The following is a 17,328-nucleotide window of genomic DNA, read 5'->3' on the forward strand; positions in this document are numbered from 1 at the left end:
TATGCTAAATGTTGTTTGTATTTATAATTACAATTATGTCCTTCACACGCAAACTTCTTACTTGTAATGTCCCCTCCCTGTCTTCCCTTTGACTTGAGGGGAGCGCCAATAAAATTTACCGTAAAGATTTGAGTGGAGCCCAAAAGAGACTATACACACAGACAGACATGTGACCTGTTCTTTATAGGCAAATTTCGATAGAAATTTTTGTATACACAAAACCCAAAGTTGATATATGACATGGGAGTAAGAACGAGAGAGTGCTGCTAAAAGCACTCGGCCTTTGTGCTACAAGCATGCGGTTTTTTTCTTTTTAAAATTTAGAAAATAATCAATAAGAGTTTTCCCAAAAGAGTAGAGAATAAATCTCTAATTAGGTATATAAACATCCTGATGCAGGGGCACCCGGCGCGGAGGCTTTTTCCATGGCCAAACCGGGCCATAGGCCATCCGGCCATGAAGAGTAGTTTTTAGGAAGTCTCAATTTTAGTATGATTATTAGAGAATTTAAGTTTAGGAATTTATGCTATTTTAGTATTTCCAATAATTGGAAAGGTCCAGATTTGAGTCTAGCTATTTAGGAAGTTGCAGTCTTTTAATTATTTAGGAAAGTCTAATTCAAGTCTATCTAGGAAAGTCCAAAATCCTATAAAAGGATGTCTAGTTTGTCCATTATCTTCATGTTGAAGAGAAAATCCCCTAGAGTTTAATAACGTTTATCAAGTTTTAGAGTTATTTTAATCTTTCTTTTAATTGTTCTTCGTTTATTTATCGTCTTCTTTATTTCCGCTGCGTTCTACATCAAGTGGTATTTAAAGCCATAATTTTTTTTCCTCTCCTTCACTTTTATCACCATGGTTAATACTACTATCACCGCTACACCAACTAAGGAGAAAACACCAACGTTTTCATCCGAATGGGACAACATTAAAGAAGGGCTATCTGCAGGTAAAAAGTTGGGAGAAGGTTTCAATGAGTACAAAAAAGAAACAACAAAAAAATTCGATAAAATCGATCAAACAAAAAAATTCGATAAAATCGATCAACGATTCGATAAACTCAACGACTCCATCAACTTCATCTCCAAACAACTCGAAGGTATGTGTAAAAACCAAACTCCACCCCCCACCACTATCACAACTCAACAACCCTCACAACTACCGACTACCACCAACACCAACCGAATTCCACCTCTCGGATTTCAACCCGAACCCACTACACCACTCTTCGGTCACACCATTAGCAACCCCCCTCCGGTTATTACTCCATCCTTCATCACATCTTACTCACAACACACTCCTTTACAAACACCTACGTACCCCTCCTTTACCCATACACCAACACCACCATCGTTCTCCTTCTCCGAGCCAACTACAACACCACATCGACCAGAACACGACTCCCCCTTCTCAGCCGAACATCCATTCTTCACCAACGCCCAAACCAACAACCGAAACAATGCACACCACCACCAACCGATCATCCCTTTGGGAACCACCCCAACCTACCAAGATCCACGTTTTCTTTACCCGTACATCCGATACACACCTAACCCTAACAACCAAACCGAGAACGAATCACATTATCAACCTCATCACATCAACCAACACCTCCAAACCGAACCAAGATTCACCACCACCGTTCGTGACCCGGTTACACCACCTATCCACCACCGCCGTCCACATGAAACCCTACACCAGTTAAGCAACCATGACACCGTGACGAATCTTCACTTTCATCAACAACCCGAACACACACCACCCCCACGTAACCGAGAACCATTCCAATCCATAACCCGAAACCGAGAACCTAACCTAACCATTACCCAAACCCGAGAACCCAACCTAACCATCACCCAAACCCGAGAACCCAATACACCTACTGACCGTCCAATCAACCTACCCCAACGTCCACCCTTAGTTTCCCAAAACCCTCAAACCAACCAACATAACACTCAACCAACTGAAACCGAGTGTCACAATACCAACTCCTCTTACCGTATTCGAATGGAAGTACCATCATATGATGGTTCGATTAATATTGAAGATTTCTTGGATTACGTCTCACGACTAGAAATCTTCTTTGATGTTATGCAAGTGGAAGGTCCTGAACAGGTACGTTGTGTTACTGGTTACTTATCTAAAACTGCTCTTACTTGGTGGAAACAGGAATCCGAAAATCGTCGTTTATTACACCTGCCTCCTATTTCTTCTTGGTTAGAGTTGAAACCAGTAATGTTCTCACGATTCCTCCCTCCAGATTATGAGAACCAATTGTGTGTTGATTATTTACGTTGCCGTCAAGGAAGACGTTCAGTGGAGGAATATGCTTCAGAATTCCAACGACTAATTACAAGGCTTAATCTCCCAGATTCAGAATCAATGAAAGTTGAAAAATTCAAAGACGGACTTCGGAATGATATTAAAGATTTGGTTAATTTAAGGTCTTTTAATTCGGTCTCTGAATGTATTAGTGTAGCTCGGTCTTTTGAATCAGATTCACGTTCCATCTTCCGGGGACACAGTACTAGAAGTCAAGCAGTTCGAACTCTACCAGATGAATTAGATCAAACAAAACAATCGGAGGAGGGTACTAAATCGGTAGCCGATAATTCTTATAAAAAACCTCCACCAGTAAAGTGTTATCGTTGTTTTGAAACGGGACACTATTCTAATGCTTGCCCCTCTCGCGGTAAAGCAAATATTGTAGAAAAGAAATCAGATTCAGATTCAGATGAAGATCAATTGGAACGTATTAACACTATTCCAGACAACGGTGATCGAGTTATGTTACTCACTCGGAGAGTTCTTTTTACACCTTTCGAAAGGAATTTATCTCAACGAAAGAATTTGTTCGTTACACGGGGAACAGCACTGAATAAAGTATGTACTATTGTGATTAACAATGGTTGTGTAGAGAATTTAATTTCTACGAAGCTCGTCAACTTCTTGGGTATTACTACAATGATTAAGTCAAACCCGTATAAAACCGCTTGGATTCAGTCGGGTACTACTACACGGGTTGATCACATGTGTACTATTAATCTTTCTATTGGTTCTTCTTATTTGTCTACAGTTATTTGTGATGTCACAGATATGGATTTATGCCACATCATATTGGGACGCCCATGGCAATCTGATGTTGATGCCACTTACCGTGGTCGTTTGAATGTTTATGAATTTCCATGGAAAAAGAAGATTGTGACGTTGTTACCAATTGAAGATGGATCGGAGGAACTACATTCTCTTCAACAACGGTTGGAGACGAACCTCTTGAGGGAAGGGGATGCTGATGCAGGGGCACCTGGCGTGAAGGCTTTTTCCATGGCCAAACCGGACCATAGGCCATCCGGCCATGAAGAGTAGTTTTTAGGAAGTCCCAATTTTAGTATGATTATTAGAGAATTTAGGTTAGGAATTTATGCTATTTTAGTATTTCCAATAATTGGAAAGGTCCAGATTTGAGTCTAGCTATTTAGGAAGTTGCAGTCTTTTAATTATTTAGGAAAGTCTAATTCAAGTCTATCTAGGAAATTCCAAAATCCTATAAAAGGATGTCTAGTTTGTCCATTATCCTCATATTGAAGAGAAAATCCCCTTGAGTTTAATAAAGTTTATCAAGTTTTAGAGTTATTTTAATCTTTCTTTTAATTGTTCTTCGTTTATTTATCGTCTTCTTTATTTCCGCTGCGTTCTACATCACATCCCTTGATCTATTATTTGATGTTTAAGTGTGTCATGTACAAGGGACACAAATATTTGTTAGAAAAACAAGTGTTGTAGATTTTCAGAAAAATAGGTAGAGTGTTAATGGAGCCTTTACAACAAAAAAGTCGAGTGCCTTTAGCAGCATCCCACACGATAGTGTTGAGTGTTCATATGTTCCCCCACAATTTTAATTCATTGGGATAGGACGGGTTAGATTCATAAACAGTGATTAGTGCAACCGACTATTTTTAGCTTTAATGAGAATGAAGTATGACTTCAAACCAAACCATAATTATAAAAAGACATTAAGGAGCCCCTCAACAATTAACAACTACTCACTAATGTTATCAGCATCACTCACAATTAATTAAGCAAGAAACCCACATGGTTCTTCTAATTTAAGATTCAAAAACCTTTGTTCTGAAGTTCAATGGATCCTACTTGAATCTACTTTATTCGACCAGACCCAACACAGATGAACTTCCATATTAGACCAATTTCACCAAACCCATCACAGAGAACCATCCCAAGTTCTTTAATGGATGGAAGACATGTACTATTAAAAATAAATAAAAAAAGAGAAATTATATAAATAGTACATGTTTGTGACTAAATTCGTGGCTTAATTACTCAACTTTACTAAAAGACAAAAGAATTTTAAATTTAACCTTGTTCTTTTAGATGAGTGAGTCATCATGTCAGAAATTTAGTGAAAATCTTTTTTACATTTAGCATTTCGGGAGATGTGAACAAAAGATTGTGATTAAATTTGTAACTTGATAACTCATCTTCACCAAAGAATTCAAAATTTGACTACGACCTGAACTGTTCTTTTGCATGAGGGAGTCATCACATACGATAAAGAAAAATAGAGATCAGTCGTAATATTTTGTCGGATCTCTAGGCCATAGAATTTTGATTGGCTTGGATGAACGAACAAAATTAGAAAAAATCAAATAAAGCTCATTTTTTTCTCTAGATGTTGTTTGTCCACCTTAATCAGCTTATCTTAAACTAACATTCCTTGGTTAGTGGCATATGTTGGCTTTATTAAATTTATTTTCAGGTAGATGTTGGATTCGTTTGAAGCCATGGGCCAAACTTTTGTTCTTCTGTTTGTGAATCAGGAGCCAAGAAGTTAGAAAAATATTTTTTTTGTTGAAAGAATTACAAAAATACTTAAAAGAAAAGTTAGGATGGGGACTTTAGGTAATTGCATACACAATTAAAACATTTAGTAGGTAACCCCAATTAGGCAAAAGAAAATTCACCTTACTATCTTTTTTCGATGTGTCATTATCAGAATTAACTATTGATTTAATTAAAAAGTGTAGACTTTGCGGTTCAAAATACCCTTTCACACTCAAAATTCAACTAACTACTATTTAGCGTCTAATCGCCCTTAAGTGAATGTCTCTATCAAATTGAACTTTTGAACCCGCCCTCTAATACATCTATTATCATAATTCCTCCATCCTAGGTTCCGAGTCTATCCGTGAAATCATAACGAGAAAATAATGATCAAGACGTTGGATGGATCATCTGCCTAGTAATATTACAGATCCACGACCGTCTAATTACTTAGACAAATAATTAGAGGGTTAATACGTGGCATAAGGATAATAACTAATCGGTGGAAGTTGTACTTATATATTAAAATAAATGTTAGTAGGCTTAGCTTTAGTGTCTTCTATATGGTAAAGTTGGTCATTTTTTAATTAGAAATAATTAAGAAAACCTAATCAACAACATAATCATCATATATATATATATATATATATATATATATATATATATATATATATATATATAAATATGAAAGAGATTCTAGTGGGATGCACAATGTGCATCTGAATCATAGATTTAGTTGTCAAACAGTCAAACCTACTGTGTTAAAGCATCAATTATGTGATAAATATAGAAATCCATCAGAATCTTGTATAATAAAATATGTGGGAAAAACAGTCCTGGTTAGAATGTAGATGATTAAATTAGTACAAAGATGACTAAACTATGAGGTTAAAATGAAGGATTCATTCTCTAAAAAAACATATAGGTCAAAAGTGGGTGGGTATATATTTGATCCTGAAGAATTATCTTTACAGTACCTGCCAAACAAAACAAAAGTTCTTCCTACATAATACTACTACTACCCTCTGCTGTCATTGCCTATATATACAAACCCCAAAACAAAACAAACACAACAGAGCCAGCCAATGCTCTCCCTCCCATTCTCTCATCACTTTCTCTCTCTAAAACACAGTAGCATACAAAGTAGTGGGGCGCAACACGCACTGTACCACCTCCTTCCCACACACACGCTTTTAAGACCAAAAATTCTCACATGAGAGACAACTTGTCCCTAGTCTGGTCTACTACTTTCCTTAATCAGTATAAAACTGAAAGCATGAAAAAAGAAAGAACAGGAATAGGAAGAAATATAGGCCAAGATGCAAAATCGGTGGTTATACCTATTGGTGTTAGTGAGGTAAGGTAATAGAAGTAGTAAGTAGTACTAGTAAGGTAATACTCTCTTAAGCATTTTATATGATGATTTATTGGATCAGCAGGAAATGGAGGAGACAGATAACGGGTAACGGAAGGTATTTGCATATTGGAAAGAAAGAGTAGCTCCGTTAGCGAGAGGTTTACCTCCATTAACAAGACAGTCGTTGTAGCGAAGACGTTTGAACACTTTTGGGTTGATAAGACGAGCTGAGCTAAACCAGCCACAACTGAAGTGAATGCGAGAGATGACACAACCGCTCACACAGACGTTCATGATCTCCACAGTGTAGGTTGGTATCCCATTTGGAAGAGGAGCTGTTGGTCCTTGGTTCACCACTATATCCGCTTTCGAACATTTGTCTCCCCATACTCTATTTGGCTCCAACTTTGCCGGATCTGCTTAATTAATATTCCAATTAACATCAATAATGAATGAATTAACAAAACCTGGAATTAAAACTCAAGAAAGACAAGCAAAACATGTGTTAAAATTGAAAATAGGAAAAGTGAAAACCCCACCACAACCACCACTATGAGTCTATCACCATCATACATACTTGATACTCCTCTTACCAAAATTAAGCTGGGTGGAGACAAACTACACTTTTTCAAGCTTGATTGCTATATAGGTAAGAGGGACCCCAAGCATAATAAGGAATTGAAAAAGCACATAAAACAAAGAGAATCATCTTAAAAGTAAACTATCATGTTTCTTCCTTCCTTCTCCTCCATCATTTACTTTTAACATGCACCATAAATACACAACCGCCAACTCTTCCTAATTAAACTTCAAACATAGATTCCACAAGTAAAATAAGAATTGAAATATCTTAATGACTTCCCATAAACTAAACTAAAATATGAAGAAAGAAAGAAAAGTAGGCCACTGAAAGAATTCAAATATTGAGAAAGTAGCTGGGTTGGTCCCACCCTTCCAAATTCTTTAGGGTTCCACCACTAGTGAGTAGTGGCAATAGGACAAAATTATTCAGAACGTTAAGGGGCGGCGTCATCTGTACCCTGGCAGTACGTATGTTGAGAGACATAACAGAAAGCACGTACACGAACCCTAGCGTATTCTCCCACCATTATAGGGAACAAAGAAAATTCAGAGGAAGAATTAATTTTCTTACAGTGTTTGCCGAGAAGTTTCCGGCCGCCGGGAGAGAATAAGAAAGAATGTTTTGCCGGAGGAGAAGGTCTCAAATGGTGCTGATAATCTGTAAAGAAATAAAAAAATGAAAGAGAAAAGCGATTAGGTTTAAAGTAATAATAAGTGAGAACCAGGAGTCCAAAGAGGAAAGGTAATGTCGGAGAAAGACGAACCATTACAACAAATCATTTTAAGAAAAAGAAGGATTCCGGCCAGATAAAACAATAAATTAATTCGGTGGAATGTTAATTATGATCAGAAAGAAAAACTGAAAATTACTGACCGGTGAAAAATGACAAGAGTAGTCCAACTAAAAATATTGCTGCCACAAGAATAATAATCCGCCGCCTTGACATAGTAGTCATGATCTTCATCATCATTGAAGATAATAACCAAACCGAATCTCTCTTTCTCTCTCTATATAATCTTTTTCTCTCTCTAGTTTTTATGAAGATGAAGCAGCAACAGTAGCTCACGTGTGGATTAAAAGGCTAAAATGATGATGATGATGATGATGATGAAGGTGAAGATCTGATTGAAGATTCCGGAAGTATTCTCATAGAAAGAGAGACTGAGGAGTTTAGAGAGAGAGAGAGAGAGATTTATCAAGGATTTCGGATTGATTGCTGTCTTCCACTGGAACGGAGAATGGTTGATTGAGCAGAAGAAAAATCTGAAGAATCAAATAAACAAGGAGTATAAATCACATGGCGTTCCTTAAATTCAGGCAAAAAGTAGAGATGATTAAGATGAACAACTGGACTTGTTCGATGCTAAAAATTCCTCGAAGAACGAGTCCATTTTTTGATGATAAAGCTAAACTCAAAAAGGTCTAAACAAAGTGCATCTGATCGGAAATAGACTGTCATCGTAAAAGAACTAGCTATTGATAATTAAAGGAAATTTTCTCTCTCTAAAAACTTGTTGTTCTTCTCTATCTACTACTACTACTACTAAACTGAATCGACAAAAAAAAAGTTTTCCGGCAAAGTTTTCGTCCATTTCACGCAAGAAAGTACTTACTACTTGAGAAACCACTTTTTCACAAAACGAGCAGTCACAGACACCACAAGCTTATTCCGAGAAAAAAGAACAACAGTCATTAAAACTTCTGATCGTTCTCGAGAAATCAAACATCGAAATCAATGAAAAGGAAACGAAACATCGCGATCAGAAAAAAGCATTTTACCTTCAAATTATCAAAAAAATGGCAAAATCAGAAGCGCTGATAAAAAATACAGATAAACAAATGATATTGAGGACTGAAATAAGAACACGATAGAGAAGAAAGCGGAAAATCTGTCGAAAATTTTAGGGCATCTGAACCAGTAGAAATGTAATTCAGAACTTCAAAGGCAATGAAACCGCACCTTTTAGAGAGAGAAGTCAAGATATCTTCAATGCACGAGGGAGATCAATCTTGGTTGAAAACTGTGCAAGTAAAGTTAGAGAGAGAAAATGAAAGAGACGATTAGGGTTTCTTCTGTTCGAAATTCAGTATTCTCCCTCTCTTCCGGTAGTGGTAAAGCCTGTCTTCTCCTCTCTCTCTCTCTCAGCCCGGCCGAATCAAATAAAGTAGTATCTCTTTGGTGATTGAGGGCTATTTATACATACTCTTTGATCAAACTCCAGACTCATTAACTAACCACAGTTAAAAAGTTTAAATTTAATTAAGGTTAACTTGCACGTGTCGTATGCTAAATAGACATTTGATCTTATCACGTGACTTGATGAGAAGATTGGTTGGTTCATCGGATCAGTGCTTATCTCGATGTTTTATCATTTAGAGTCAACAAGTCCAGATGAGTGAAGAAGACTTTTTGGATGAAAAAATGACTCACTATTGGCACTTAATGAGACTTTTTTTTTTTTTTGATGAGATAAATAACGTGAGGGATGGAAAAGATGAAAATCCCCCCCCCCCCCCCCATCAACAAGAGTTCAAATTATTTAGAGATAGTTCAAAATATATTTGAAGATCTAAAAAATTAATAAGACACCTTAATCTACTCTAGAAATATAATTTGAGTTCATCTATATGAATGTTAGACGAAAAAATGACATGTCAATAAGACCCACAATGATGACAATATTAGATGGAATGTTAATAAGACCCAAAATGATGACAATAGAAGATGGAATGTTAAGATCATAATACAAACAAATTACTAGTAAAAAACACAATCAAACCCTATAACATAAAATTATTTGATTATAATTTACAAAGAAATTACTCCCGTTTCTATCTCTCAAACTCCTCTGAAAAAAAAAATATTAAAGAATAAATAATTGGGCCAAATCAAGAATGATATACCATTATACTGTATGCAATGTATATTTCTAAGCTACTATTTGAGAAATCTTGTCCGTGTGGTGCTCATTCCTTTTCAGTTTTGCAGACAGGATTAGTTGTTTGCATCCTCTGTAATGTAGTTGCCCTGTCTATCAACTCCCCTATAGTGTTTGAAGCATCCTTCAAATTATCGAAAAAGGAAAAAAACATCAATATCACAAACCAAGATTCCAAAGTGCGAAAACATAAGTATTTATATAATATTTCTATTTATTCTCACCGTTATTTTCTTCCTTAACGTTTCCTCCTCGGTGTCACGCCGAGTCCTTTCTTCTGAAAAGATTTGAATCAATGCCTCTTGTTCATTGTTCATTTCTTCTAACTTTTCATTTGTTTTCTCTAGCTGCAAAATAAATTATCTTAGTATATAATTTGATAAAGTTCATACATCCAAAACGTAAATGGTGAGAGAGAGGGTAAGAATAATACAACTTACTTGAGCTTCTAGAAGTCGATGTCTCTCTCTTTCCGTCTGTAAGTCAAGCAAATGCGATTCCTCCAATTTCTTTAACCTGCAGAAAGAAAAATGAATTGGACTATAATGATCTCGCCCCCCGTGAATATCATCATCAAAGGTAATATATGGTATAGATATTGAACTGCACAAATATGTCTAACCACCTGTTTTTCAATTCATTATTGTTTAATTCTAGTTGAAATGCTTCGGCATTTGAATGCTTATGTACTTGCTCTTCGAGCATTTTACGCCTATCTCTTTGAGACTTTAACTCGGCCGAGAATGTTTTCTCCATTAGATTTACTCTAGAGGACAAGAAATGCATACACATATAAGATATGAAATCTAAGTAAACATTTAAGAAAACAGATACAACTTCAATCAAACATACCTGTTTTTTAATTCACAATTCTCATTTTTCAATTCAACTAGACCAACTGGACCTGATCGAAGACCTTGTCCACTTCCATTTAGTGCAAAAGGTTTCTGAACAGAGGATTTCGTTTGTACGCTACCATTTACTGGTTTCTCGGAAGGGATTACTCGAATATCATTGTTGCCAGCCTCCTCTTGAGAAGATGATTTCCGTCCTAAGGAACTTGATTTGTTTCCGTTCAGTACCGTTTGTCTTCTTGTAGTCTCTAAACGAATTTGAGCGTTACACTTTTCCAGAGCCGGAACTAGAATTTCTGCGCTATGGGAACTAGAATCCTTCGCTTGTTGACGTGTTATATACTCAGGTGAATCATCTATACAGTAATGAGTACAATTCAGTAAGTAAAATGAGATGATTTTCACTAATTATTGTTTTTTTTTAATTGAAGTTAGTTCACTATATTCAGTACCTCTCTTTTTTCTGTTAACGCGAGCATAGCCGACCTTGTGGCAATGGCCAGACCTGAGTGAACCAATGAAAATAATTTAGTGAACGGATAGAGCTTAATTTTCAAAGATCCAAGTCGAAGAGATGACAAGAACAAACCAGTATGACTTTTGTATAATCTGTAGTCGGTTCTCGAGTCTTGAAAGTACAGTGGTTCGCTCAAACCCTTGTTTATCGTGAGCTGGTTCAACAAAGTTAGCCTCCAAGACACCTATAATACCACGACCATTACTTCCCGCAGCGTTCCAAACCCTCCAGAATGGCTGACCAAAAAACAAAAATTATGTTATTTGATGATATTGGCCTATATCCTCAAGTGACCTTCCGGGTGAGAAGTCATCAGAAACGAAGTCACACTTCACAAACAATACAAATAATGAGTACAAAAGCTAGTAACGAAGAAAGGAGACAAACCTTAATTAGCCTGTTTTTATGGTAAACATTGAACCCTTGAATATCAATATGATCTTTTGCATCCTTCACAAACCCAACCGTCACTAAAGCAACCATCTAATTGCCAAGCAAAGTTACCCAAATGTATTAGTCATCATTAACTTAGGGTTTAACACAGAAATACGAGATAAAATATGAGAGAATTTACATCTGAATCTTTCGGAGAGCCGTCGGCACTAGTTGGTCTATACGTAACTTTTTGTGTGAACATCATATCATTATCTATACAGTGATGCTCAACATCTTTACCACGCAAAATGATCCGAAATCCTGGTGGACGCCTAAGGTAGAGAATCGATGAATAGCTCTGCGGACAATGTGGAATGACATGAATAAACCCCACAAGAAACAAACGATAGAAATAGCTCATTATAATCGGCAACACGTATTCTTGGAGTCAAAACTCTACTTAACAGTGAGATAATAATGAAAAGCAATGAAGGCTAGAATATACCCTTAATGAGTGTCGATAAGTCAAAAAGTGCCTAGAATTTTTGTACTTCTTTGCCATTTCTATGTTCTTCTCATCTCGGTTGACACCTCTCATTTGAATATCCTGTACTTTACAAAATTAGAAATGTTCAAGTAAACACGATTTCTAAAAACCACGAGAAAAACAAAAGAGTGTAAGAGACATAGTGGTCGTACTTCTTGATCAGTGTCGAAATCAAGTTCAAGTTCTCCATCTTCATCTTCCCATAAATTGTATACAACTACACGAGTACCTTGATCTTTAATCATATAGAACTGCATAAGGAAAATAAGTTAACAATTAAATGGAACTATTGGATCTGATCGTTTTAATTTATCGTTCAAGAATTGTTTCTAGCTCTATTTACAAAAGTAAGACATTTCTATAGCAGAAAAGAAAACTCAAGTACAAGAATCACCTGCTGGAGAAGCTCTGCTTCACTTGAATAAGGAGACCACTGCACAATGGTTTCTACATTTCTATCCCAATCAACGGAAGATGATCGAATCATCTTGCTCCAATTTTGCCCTTTTTTCTCATAGTCAAGCTTAATTTTAAAAGCAGCAAAAAGTCAAATAAAAGATCCATTATCCGACAGAGAAATAAATACTTGAACCAGTTCTTTTAAACAGAGGAAAGCAGAGAAGTTAACTTCATAGTAATAATCTTACCATAGGAACTACAATATCTTCTTTGCCAGTGCTTGTCAAAAATGTGTAAGACAACAATCCAATGGTTTGAGTTGGGCTACAAAATTTTTACAAGATTACAATTAGTTTTGCGACAAACGTTTATACTGATAAGAAAAACCCCTAAAGTAGTAACGAAATACTTTAGTGGGGGAGAAGGGCAAAACAAATTGAAGAAGATTAAACGAACCTTCCACCATCTTTTCCTTGACAACGTGAGAACACAATGACATCTGCTCCAAGTCTCATGGTACTGGTCTTAAAACCATTTCCATCTGAAAAGTAATAAAACAAACATATAATGATATAAATAACTTGTGTACAACCTCCATAGAGTTTTCAAACACTGAATTGGTAAGATAGGTTGTTTACATTGTCCGATAGTGTTCGCTAATTTGCTTTTAACAGAATATCCAAGAGACATGCAATGTCTCATTGTCTCCGGAGACATGCCACCGCCATTATCTATAAAAAGAGAAACTTAGATTATTACAATGCATATACATTGATATCATAATATATAACATATTTGCCTCTCTTTTCCCTAAGGTAGGATGAAAAGCCCATACATCACAGATAAGAAAGGTTCATGAAAATGTGTACAAATACAATCAATTGGATTTGGCGAGTATAATTCCAATCCACTTCCTCAGCCAATTACTTTGCTGATTAAGGCATTGAAGAATAATAAATATTCTTAGATTGTTTTCAACCAGGAACACTCATTAGGTCGAAAACCTAACCAGAAACTAGATTCATTTCATTTTTAATATAAAAACGCCAACTTCGTATTTGCAGATGTTTCCGTAAACTGTGAAGTTTTTTTGCATCAAACTGTAAGATTACTGAAACAACATACGGCAGATACAAATATAAAGACTTCGTTACCTTCAAAGAGCAACATCCTACTACCATCTTTCTTATTCTCTAGCATGTCTATGTTAACAAATGTAGCTCCATTGCAGGCCTGATAAAGCAACGGAAACTTTTAACACAATGGAGACGGAAAAGCTAACTTGAAAAAGAAGAGAAGATGCAAATACCTCATCCACAGCATTGTCTAAGAGCTCGGCAAACGCTGTGAATAAAGATCACAATATGGTAATGGTTAACAAACAATATGAACAAAAAAAATTTGCAGTCCAATACAAAATCAAGATCAGTATGATAAAGTAATGCAAATTTACCTCCAAGAGCCCACTTATGGCTGGTTGCATTTGAATGAAGAAACTTAGGATGGACTCTCACATGAGACATGCCGCCTATAAATTTGTATATGACAACAACGACAGGAGCTTAGTATCAAATGTTAATGCAAATTTTGGAGTTAATCTACTGACATGAAAACTTAGGAACTCTTCAAATTCATTAATCAGATAAAGGAGAACAACCCCTATAACCCTCCAAGCCTTAGCAGTTACTGATATCATCCCCACTTTTGATACTCAGACTCAAGTAAATGGGTACGCGATTTGGTTCCTAAAGGCCTCAGGATCCCGCCCAAAAGGCCTCAACACTTACTAAGCTTAAGCACCCATTTGTACCCAGTATCCAAATGCTTCCCCAAGCAATGTGGGACTATCAAGAGCCATATAATGATTATTATTGGGTTTTTTTTCCATCTTACTCTGTCTATATACTATAATACAAACACACTGGTTGAAGCTACTAGTTATTTGACAACTTTGCTTCAGCCATTCATCATCATCGAAGGGACAAAGCCTACACCTGGGGTCCCGAAATTAAGGTTGTAAATATGACAAAAGAGACCCAATGCACAAATTTAATAATCAAAGAGACACAATGTACTAACTGAAAAGCACATGAAATAGTTGGATTTCTTCCTCATTGTGTAAAAAAAAAGGGAGATGCTAGAGAGCCCAAATTTTTTGGGCATTTTAGTGCCCAGCTGATGTGGAATCACTAAAAGACAAGGTTTTTTCAAAGTTTGACTACGGTGGGGACCGCTTTTATTTCTAAATAAGGAAATATGTCACCCTCTAAGTACCAATTTCTAAGTCACTTTATCATTTCCCAAAAAAAAAACATAACACAATGTTTAGTACTAAACTACTAGCATAGTCTAAATTCAAACTATGGACTGTTGCGGGCAATGCCATTGCGACAACCAACGACGAAATATCAATTACAATGATTCAAAACTAAGATACAAACAAACAGGGAAATAAAGAAAACTTCAAGTAAGATGAGAAAGACTCACCGAAATCGGAAGATATAGAGGAATCACCACCAGTACCGGAACTACTACCTTCATAATCCCCAGCCTTCCAGAACTGTTTGCAACTTTGAACAGACACAGATGATTGAGATTGAAAATTCCGTTGGGCCAAAGGCACTACTACTTCTTGTCTAGAAAGGGGTTCAAGAAATCCAACTGGTAAAACGAAACCCATTGGATTTTCAGACTTGGGTTTTTTAGAAGAAACTTCACCATTAGAAACAGATGATGATGATCTTTTACCATTAATAATAATTCCTCCAGTGTTATTTGAATCTTCTACTGATGCAATTGAAGTTGATTCTGTAGTAGTAGTAGTAGTATTGATACTACTAATGGGAGCAGAATAAAAAACAGAGAGAGGTTGGGGATTAAGATATTCAATATTTTCCCCTTCTTGATCATCAGTTTCCTTTTTCACATATACTACATCCATCGTTACTTCTAAGTGAGGTTTTTAGGGTTTTGAAAGAAACAAAGATTGATGATCTTGAAGAAGTTGTAATATATAATAATTTTAGTTTCTCTCTCTGCTTTCTCACTGTATAGTGTATCTGAATAGAGAGAGAGAGAGAGAGAGAGAGAGAGAGAGAGAGAGAGAGAGAGAGAGAGAGAGAGAGAGTGGAAGAATGATAAATAGAATAAGGTGTTACTTGAGTAGTAGTATTTGAGAAAGAAAAAGAAGAAGAAGAGAATTGGCAACTGATTTCTTGTTTATATATTTTTAGAAACATCTTGCATGGAGTCGGCTTTTTACCACATTACTTATATACCCTTAATCCTAACACCAAATTACTAAAAGATAAAGGTAGTTCCGATAACCTCGACGGATTTTGCTCCACTTTTTTCCCTTTTTTTTTAAGTGAATTTTTGCCGGTACCTTCCGATTTTTTTTTTTTTTAAATATGGATTCATTTTGGACACCTACAATTTTAATTAAATTTGGAGGGAGTAGAACGATTAATTGTTTTACCCAACCTCTTTAAGGGCACATGTGTAGGTTTTTAGAGCTCAAATCAGGCAGTTATAAACTTATTCTATTCATGAATCTTGATGTCAATTTCTAATTCTCATACAGTTTTTTTTTTTTAATTGTTCAGCGTGCAGAAACCAAACTCTAATATGTATATACGTAAAACTTAGAGTTGTTTATAAGTTGTATCGATGTTTTATGAGGCGTTTGTATGTTTGTGGTTCGGGTTTCGACCCGAAACTGAGTTGAGTTTGTTTAGCTTCCGCTTTAGTTTATTTTTCTTGTGTATGCGAATGTATGGTTTGCATGACAGGTTTTGCAGGTGCGACCGGTTCGATTTACAGAGGAGACTCTGCCGGATTTTAGTCTCGTCTGTGAATTGCCGGCGCGTGGTCGTGTCTATTTTGGGACACGGGGCGTCACAGTCGAACCCTTGACCTCAAGGGTGTAAGATTATACCTCTTACCACTCCAACCAAGGGTAGTTGACAACCCTCATATAGCTTTAAGGGTTCTTTTTTACCTTTGTAACCTAATGTATCTCTAATGATTGTTGTTATTGTGAGTATTCAATTCATGTATTTATTTGCGATGCATTCATACCATATTAAATGTATTGATTCTCAGAGTCCTTTTTAAAAAAAGGGTTCATGGGTATATAGTCCAAAATAATGTTAAAAAAGTGTTTAAGATCCAATCTTCCCAAAAAAATGTATTTTTAGTCCTTTTACCATATCGACATAAAAACCCTCACTTTAAAACAAAGTCCCGTCAATGTCCCACCTTCATATTTTACGGATTTTTAATTTGGGGGCGGAAAGAATCTGGAAAGGCAAGATTTGGACGTGATTTGGGGGTTTTAATAGGAATTAACGGATCTAGGATATTTTCCAATACAGATTTTCCAAAAGAGATTTGGAGAACGGATATTTTCCAAACAGATTTTCTCTCTCATCCCTTCAGATTTGGAAACCAAATCTATATATCACTTTCTCTCACTTAACTTTCAGATTTGGAAATAGTATATTTTCTGAGATCAACTAGCGTGATTTGGGGGTTGATATTCAAAACATATATATCAACTTTCTCTCACTTAACTTTCGTTTTTACTCATACATAAACACACATCGAATACAAATTATGAAACAAGTTCGTAAATTATGTGTTATGCATGACGAGGAAACCATCATTTGTCATGTATACAACGTAATTTATCATATGTATGTGTGTCATGTCCATTATGTACCATTGAATACTTAGATTATTTTCTGACATAAATTACTTGTTTTTTACGCGTACATGTCCATTATGTACCATAAATTATGGTAACATGTTAGGAAATGTAAATTTGAAATCATGTTTTTTGTTATAAAGTATGTGATTTATCATAAATTATATATACTGTATAGTAAATAACACAACCTTTGTACGACTGAAATGAA

At 35.9% G+C, this 17,328-nt stretch overlaps 2 protein-coding genes across 2 annotated transcripts; both read right to left on the reverse strand.

Annotated features, from left to right (window-relative positions):
* Positions 1-5,721: 5,721 nt before the first annotated feature.
* Positions 5,722-8,945, reverse strand: LOC147562822 (protein TAPETUM DETERMINANT 1-like). Its single transcript, XM_086673255.1, has 4 exons — positions 8,739-8,945; positions 7,652-8,041; positions 7,349-7,435; positions 5,722-6,611 (listed from the first exon to the last, which is right to left on the reverse strand). The coding sequence occupies exons 2-4, from the start codon at positions 7,746-7,748 to the stop codon at positions 6,271-6,273; spliced, it is 525 nt and encodes a 174-aa protein (XP_086529381.1). The 5' UTR covers positions 7,749-8,041; positions 8,739-8,945; the 3' UTR covers positions 5,722-6,270.
* Positions 8,946-9,522: 577 nt separating this feature from the next.
* Positions 9,523-15,655, reverse strand: LOC147562823 (protein MICRORCHIDIA 7-like). Its single transcript, XM_086673245.1, has 19 exons — positions 14,897-15,655; positions 13,863-13,937; positions 13,719-13,753; positions 13,564-13,642; positions 13,048-13,140; positions 12,866-12,950; positions 12,658-12,733; positions 12,405-12,533; positions 12,163-12,261; positions 11,969-12,070; positions 11,663-11,821; positions 11,476-11,571; positions 11,161-11,324; positions 11,024-11,076; positions 10,570-10,927; positions 10,343-10,483; positions 10,158-10,233; positions 9,942-10,064; positions 9,523-9,841 (listed from the first exon to the last, which is right to left on the reverse strand). The coding sequence occupies exons 1-19, from the start codon at positions 15,348-15,350 to the stop codon at positions 9,746-9,748; spliced, it is 2,493 nt and encodes an 830-aa protein (XP_086529371.1). The 5' UTR covers positions 15,351-15,655; the 3' UTR covers positions 9,523-9,745.
* Positions 15,656-17,328: the final 1,673 nt, after the last annotated feature.

The sequence above is a fragment of the Eschscholzia californica genome, unplaced genomic scaffold (genome assembly GCF_041429995.1).
Source record: "Eschscholzia californica isolate CP2 unplaced genomic scaffold, dmEscCali1.0.p SCAF_1, whole genome shotgun sequence".
Taxonomy (NCBI): domain Eukaryota; kingdom Viridiplantae; phylum Streptophyta; class Magnoliopsida; order Ranunculales; family Papaveraceae; genus Eschscholzia; species Eschscholzia californica.

Excerpts from the sequence above, each read along its gene's own strand:
- LOC147562822 (XM_086673255.1), bottom strand. The coding sequence starts at position 7,748 with ATGATGATGAAGATCATGACTACTATGTCAAGGCGGCGGATTATTATT. Across the intron at positions 7,436-7,651 it reads ACTCTTGTCATTTTTCACCG|ATTATCAGCACCATTTGAGA; the intron begins GTCAGTAATTTT and ends ATTTCTTTACAG. Across the intron at positions 6,612-7,348 it reads GAAACTTCTCGGCAAACACT|ATCCGGCAAAGTTGGAGCCA; the intron begins GTAAGAAAATTA and ends TTAATTAAGCAG.
- LOC147562823 (XM_086673245.1), bottom strand. The coding sequence starts at position 15,350 with ATGGATGTAGTATATGTGAAAAAGGAAACTGATGATCAAGAAGGGGAA. Across the intron at positions 12,734-12,865 it reads CAAGGAAAAGATGGTGGAAG|CCCAACTCAAACCATTGGAT; the intron begins GTTCGTTTAATC and ends AAAATTTTGTAG. Across the intron at positions 10,065-10,157 it reads ATCGACTTCTAGAAGCTCAA|CTAGAGAAAACAAATGAAAA; the intron begins GTAAGTTGTATT and ends TTTATTTTGCAG.